Here is a 6,625-nt window from a genome sequence, read left to right as displayed (position 1 = left end):
CTCCGCCTCACTGCAACTTCCTTTCAGGTAGTTGTAGAGAGAGATAAGGTCTCCCCTCAGCCTTCTCTTCTCCAGGCTAAACAGCCCCAGATCCCTCAGCTGTTCCTCATACGAGATCCACTCCAAATCCTTTACTAGCTTGGTAGCCCGCCTCTGCACCCTCTCCAGCTTCATGCAGATTTACACACAAGGACAGAGCAGGTGGTTGCCTAGGATGGCAAATTTCTCAGGGGATACTCAGAGTATGCATGACCTAGGCTAGATGTTTTTCAACTTTATCTACTACAGAGGATAGGGGGGAAGGGTCAGAAACAAACATAAAGTGGCTCTGCTTAGACTTGCCCAATGTTATTTTTCAAGGCTTTTGGTCTATCTGCTCCATCCCATGATCTGTCTGGCACTGTCATTACTTCAGAGGTGTCCTGGAGTCCTAAGCATTCCCATCTTTCAAAATGCCGCACTTGACTGCCCTTATTAATTCCGTGCATGATGAAGACATTTAAAGTCTCTCATGCTTTCTCACAAGCAGACGTCTTTCATACCTCGCTCTTATTAGCACAGCAGATGAATTTACACACACACACACACACGCCTGCTCCTCACACCAGCCACCACCGCTGTGAAACGCAGCTGCTGTCACTTGCTGCCACGGGCACCCGTGCCGGAGACGCACCCGCATCCCCACCTCCTCCTTCTCCATCATCCTCCTCCTCCTCCTCCTCCTCCTCATCATCCCCTGCCTCAGCCTCCGCTCCCGCGGAGTCCTGAGGGGGGCGGGGAGCTTGCCGGAGCCCGGCCACCCCCCACCCCGGCGGTGAGGGTCGTGCCGCCACACCGGGAGGGGACCGAGGGGAGCGAAGACCCGGTCGCCCCCACCACCTCCCCCGGAGCGGATCCCTGCCGCTCTCCCTTTAAGGCTCTCGGAAACTTTTCTCCCCACCGTGCCGTCACGCTCCGTTAGCGGAGCTACGGGCTGCGCTGAGCCGAGCCGGGAAGTTTCTCCCGCGGGGGCCGGACCGGAGCAACTTTTCCCGTGCGGTGCCCGGGGACCGCACGGGAGAAACGCGAGGAGGAGCTCGGTTCGGGGGAGGGGGGAGATGAAGCCGGGGCGTGGGGAAGCCGCTCCCTTCTTCTTCCTCCTCCTCCTCCTCCTCCCCTCCCGGCTGCTCCAGTTCTGGCAGCCAGGGCGGCCGCTGCCTCCGGCCGGAGCCGCTGCAGTTGGGAAGCGCCCCTCGGCCCCCTCCACCCCCCCCGCATCCCCCCGCTGCCGCCAGGATGGGGACGCCGCTGGCGGCTCCCGGTCTCCTGCTCCTCCTGGCCGGCACCGGGGGGCTCTGCCGGGCTTTTTTCTCTCTCCCGCTCCGTGTGTCCCACCCGGCCGCCCCCGGTGGGTCGCCGCCCGCCCCAGTGGTGTTGCGGCCGGGGAGCGGCAGCCAGCAGCAGGATCCCCTCGGTGGCGCGGATGGTTTGGCCTTGGCCTCGGATCCCGGGGGCACCCTCAACTTTTTAGCCATGGTGGAGAATCTGCAGGGGGACTCCGGCCGCGGCTACTACCTGGAGATGCTGATCGGGACCCCGCCGCAGGCGGTAGGATCGGGCAGGGGGCTGCGGGCTTGGGGGGGGGGGGGGGGGGGGAGCGGGCAAACTTCTCCTCGGTGGGCGGGAGCCTGCCGCCCCCCTCCGCCAGCCCAAACGCAACTTTCTCCCAGTGCTCAGTGCTATGCCCCCCCCCCCCCCCCCCCAAAAAAAAAAAAAAAAAAAAAAAAGACGGTGCCGGTGTCCGGCGCGGGGGAGCGGCGGCGGCAGCAGCAGCGAGTTTCGGCTGGGCGGGCGGGAGGGGCGTCGCCGTCGTGCCCCCCCCCCCCCCCCCCAGCCCTCCCGGGGCGGTTGCGGGGGGGCGAAGGGGAGAGACTGCCCTGCCCCGGCCCGGTGACTGCTTGGGAAATGCTGCGGAGCTGGTCCTCGGTTTTACGGCGTTTTGATTCGAAGCGAGTTGTTCCGTCAGTCAGAATGGCTGTGTTTTAGAGTCAGAGGGTGCTGCTTTTTTTTTTTTTTTTTTTTTTTTTAATCCTTTTATTTTTTAAGGTGCTTTGCATTGTGATTGGGTGCTTTGACAGATCGTTCGCGGTGCTCCCGGGAGAATCACTCGAAATCTTCCTGCCAAACTAAGTGATGGCTAGGCAAAACCAGCCCCTTCCTTCGGGAATTCATGTGTTACTCATTAATAACACAAAGAACGTGTGTGTTTTGAATATTGTTTTCAAATAGACTTGTGTTTCCTTCAGTCTCCCCCGTCTGCCTTCACCAGCACCGCTGAAGTTTTTTTGCCATGTGGGTTGCTCTTTCATCCGTGTCATGAGATCCCAGGAGGAGCAGTGGCTGGGCTGCTGGTGGGGATGACTAGTCAGCTGAGGGGGGATTAATTTCCTGAAAGCCCTCGGGGCTTTTCTCTTAGAACTTAGTGTTTGCTTCGGGAGTTTATGTCCTTGTTTTCCCATGTACACACAAAAAATCATTATTCTTCTGCTTTAGCTCCTGTACATAATAAAAGGCCAGTGAATGCCAAAATGCCTAGCCAACAGGGAGTGTTTAGCTGTTGTTACGTTTCTGGACTTCTGGGAGCTCTTTCTTTTTTACATCTTGAATGTCGGGGGATTGGCCACATCGTCACTGTAATTGAAATGTATGACAGTAGGATCAATACATGTATTGAGGAAGGGTGACGTTGTTTTATGATCAATAAATGGAGTTTTAAAAAAATAAAAAGCTGTCTAAATCTGATGTATCAAGGTGAGGCCCAGTAGCCACAGAGGCTGTGAAATAGTTTTTCCTCTGTGTTGTGCACTGCTTATTTGACTAGTTCTATTAGTGTGGCGTTGTGTGTGCTTCATTACTCCAGGGAACATTCAATATTGGTTTCTGCCAGAATCAAGATACCAGATTTGATTGCACTAATAATCCAATTCAGTATGTCTTAAATGAAAAAAGTAATTTTACGTAGAACAAGCATCTATCAAGTATATCATCCCCTTACATGTCTAGGGGAGTTCTGATATGGGAAGAAACGGAAAAAGAAAAATATGACAGGCTTTTCGTAATGTGACTTGAGGTCTAAGAGGGAGAAATGTGCTGCCCTCAGTGCACTTGGAGGCTTCACTTACCCTTAATAGCTAGTATTACTTGTATTACACATGATGTAAGGTTTCAAATAAACTTGCGTCACTGATTTTTTTTCCATCTGGGAAAAAAGCTCTGAAACTCGTTGCAGAGCTTTTACTATTTTGAACTAGTTCTGAGTTCTTGCAAAGTTAATTATTTAAAAGACCGCCACTGGTGTTTAGCACATGTGAAGTTTTATTCACAAGTAGGCCCACCGAGGTTGTAAGTAAGGTTATAGATGCGCTTGTGTTTCCAAAATGAGATCTTGGCATGTAGTGACTCGGTAGAGTACAGTTAAAATTTATTCTCTACTTTTGATGGAGACGAATTTGTTATCTTGTTCCCTGCCTGAAACTGGAAGACTTAAAGATCACAAATGTACTTGTTTTTCTGCTTTGCAATGAACAGTATAAAGCTGCAAAGCCGCTACAGGCTAGTGCTACTTGGATCTTTCACAGTACTGATACTAAAAGCAAGTATCTTGGTACTGCCAAGCATTGGGATCATGTTAATCTCCTTGGGCAAGTAGCTGCTGGAGTCAGAGTGGGCCGTCATCCGGTAGAAAAGGAGGGGTGTCTCTTACTGATTTAAATGCTCCTCCCAACCTGGCTTTGCCTCATATTAGAAGCTGCAGTGTGAAGTGATGCATGGACGCCTCCCTTTACTCTTGCACCCCTCCAGCATGGGACTTTATCCCAAGCTAACTCCCTCGCCCAGGCCTCTCGCAGGATTACCAAGCCCACGCAGTGGGCAACGCTGCCCTGACATTTTGCCAGGGAGGAAGAAGGAGACTGGCAATAAAGAAGAGCTGCAGAGCAGCACAGCTTTGCTTCCACGCTGTTGGAGCAGAAAGGTGGATGGCAGAGCTGCTGCTCCAGACGGTGTTACAGGGAGGGGATGGGTAAATGCAAACCAGGCAGCAGTGGACCGAGACCAAATACCAGACTGTGAAAGGAGGCACAAGGCTTAATGTCACAGTTATGATAGTGTTGGTGCCTGGTAGCTTTGAAAGTGTGTGCGTTAAGTGTTGAGAGCTACTGTGCCAGTATGGGGGAAGAGCATTTGTGAAAGACTTCAGCACTACTGAGCTTGCTTTACTGCTCAATTGCATTTTTAGAAATTTTCCTTTTTTAATTTCCATTCTTGGAAGGAAGCTACTACGAAAGAATTTCGTTTTTCAGGTCATTTAAGGCACATTGTTTGGCTTTCGTTCCAATTCTGATTCGTCATATAGCAGATAAACAGAGCACGGAACTGAGTTTCACAATGGCAGTTCTGAAATACTGGTTCTGATGATATAAAAATAGAGCAGCTGTGTGGAATCAAATTTATTTTATTTTCAAGAGAGGAAATTTCAGTGCAGTCAATCCAGTTTTGCAAAGTATTTGCAGCCAAAGTGTTTCTGATCATTTCCAGTTTTATAATACAGTATCCTTACTAATCATATCAGATCTCCAGACTAGTTACCAGGTCGGTGTCAACTGTTATTACCTGCATTAGTTCTCATTCATTCACATGCAGATCTACTTAAGAATTATGTGAAAGGTGAAAAAGAAGGTCTGTTGTATTGAACAGTGTGATATATTTGTCTCTTATTTCATGGATGTATTATTACGTGTCCTACTTCTGGTGGATTATGTGCTTTACACCTGTCTCTATATGTGCACTTCTTCCAATTCCAGATTTAAATAAGAGGTGGCAAGAGCCCAATATGAATTGTGGCAAGAGCCCAATATGAATTGTGTGCACTGTTCTTACTTCTTATTCTTTAAATAATCTGATGGAATTCCTTTGCTCTACCTTTTATTATTTTGCCTGCCCTGAGATTATAAGCACCGTGAGGAATCGAAGATCATTTAGGGTTTTTTCACTATCTTCACTGCAGTTCTCTTCATATTAATTTTGTTTCTCATGCGAGCTTTTGACCACTAGAATAGTCAGACTCTTAAAGCACCCCATGTTCTTCACAGCTTTCTTGAAGTCCATCTGGACTGCGTTGAATGTTTGCAAAGTACTGTTGCCTCATCTTGCCTCTTGTGCTTGTCTTCATTGTATGAGGTAGTGGTAGTCCTGCCAGTCCCCCTGTGTTTCCACATCGTGTTTTTATTGAGACCAGGTGGATGTTATTCTTGCGACTTCATTGTGAAGAGAGGCCGGGCACGTGCCTCCTGAGAGCAGAGAGTCACGTAGCTGTGGTCTGATTAGCAGCTGTTGAAGCCATGATAGGTCAGATTTGTGCTCTGAATGCCATGGCTCCTTTTTGAAATTTTAGTTTCAGTTTTTCATTCTGTGCATGAAGATGTTTTGTCTGTTGTTCTTCCTAATGGCAGTTTGTCCTGTGGAGGGGGTGAGCAAAAAACCTGTCCTGTAAACTTGCTCTGAAGTTTGAAGGTCGACGTGAATGTCGGGTCTAACGGCCTTCACTGCAAAACACAAACTCCAATTTCCGTGTAATTGGTGGGAGGTTATCTCTCCTTCAGTTTCGTCCAGACGTTAAAGAAAAGAAGGATATGTATTAAATACCTCAAGTGTGTCATGGACTCTTACAGTTTATAGCCTGGTATTTTGAAGGTGATGAACACACACACATTAGCAAGTTCTGAACATGCAGCCATTCTTCCTTAATTCTTGATAGCTTTTATTTCCTGAGTGTTGGAAGGAATGAAGATTGAGGAAAGATTCAACTGCTCTTGTAATTTCATCGCTTCACTAGTCTTGCTATATTAGCTGATAAGGGCCTGATTTCTGGAGCTGTACTCTTCCTCTGGAAGCTGTGCTCTGCTTTCTTAATTTTGCTGAAAGGGAGTTTACTACCTTTCTAGATAGATCAAGTTTTGAAAATGTGATTCTTCCAGGTTCAAATACCAGACGGCAAACTCCAACTCCAGTGTCTCTTTCTTTCTTTCTTTTTTTAAATTTTAATAATTACTTGGGTCTTCTGAGTTTATTTTTGGGCTCTTTATGAAAGCTGAAAAAAGGAAGGGTTGAGGAGCAAAGACGAGTGCTGTGGTGTATTGGAGTATTTTGAGGTGGCAGCATCAAAATCCCTCCAGATCCCTCTAATGGAAGTACTATTGAGATACTCCTGTTGTTAAATGAGGAGTTGGGTATATTCTGGTGGCTGTTGTTGGATGCCTGCAAAATAAAAAGGGCAAGGACCTAAAAGTCCTGAGACAAGACTAATACAGTGATGTACTGTTGTGTGGTGGCACGTAATGTATTTTTGACCAAAGACAAAGCAAACAAACAGACCATGTTTGGCTTGACAGAAAGGTCCCTGCCTTTACAAATTAGCATTCTGGTACCTCCTTCTATACAAAATTAGCCCTTGCAAAAGGGACTGCATGGAGTAGTGGAGCCTGTACTATAAAAATAATCCAAAACGCGAATATTAATTACAATGCAGTTGCCCTGAGTGGAGTAAAGCAGAGTTAGTGTTTTGTAGCAAGGCAAAGCGTTGCTGTGT

The 6,625-nt window shown here is 48.2% G+C and overlaps 1 protein-coding gene across 1 annotated transcript in view; it reads left to right on the top strand.

Moving 5' to 3' along the window:
* The first annotated feature begins 1,275 nt into the window (after positions 1–1,275).
* The window catches only part of BACE2 (beta-secretase 2), a 47,074-nt gene continuing 41,724 nt past the window's right edge, over positions 1,276–6,625 (top strand). The window contains exon 1 of the mRNA XM_086481584.1: positions 1,276–1,587. Coding sequence (XP_086337710.1) covers positions 1,276–1,587 — 312 coding nt within the window. The remainder of the gene's footprint in view (positions 1,588–6,625) is intronic.

The sequence above is a fragment of the Leptosomus discolor genome, chromosome 1 (assembly GCF_034619465.1).
Source record: "Leptosomus discolor isolate bLepDis1 chromosome 1, bLepDis1.hap2, whole genome shotgun sequence".
NCBI lineage: Eukaryota > Metazoa > Chordata > Aves > Leptosomiformes > Leptosomidae > Leptosomus > Leptosomus discolor.
The sequence above is the reverse complement of the archived record's forward strand: the minus strand, read 5'-3'. Positions and strand labels throughout refer to the sequence as shown.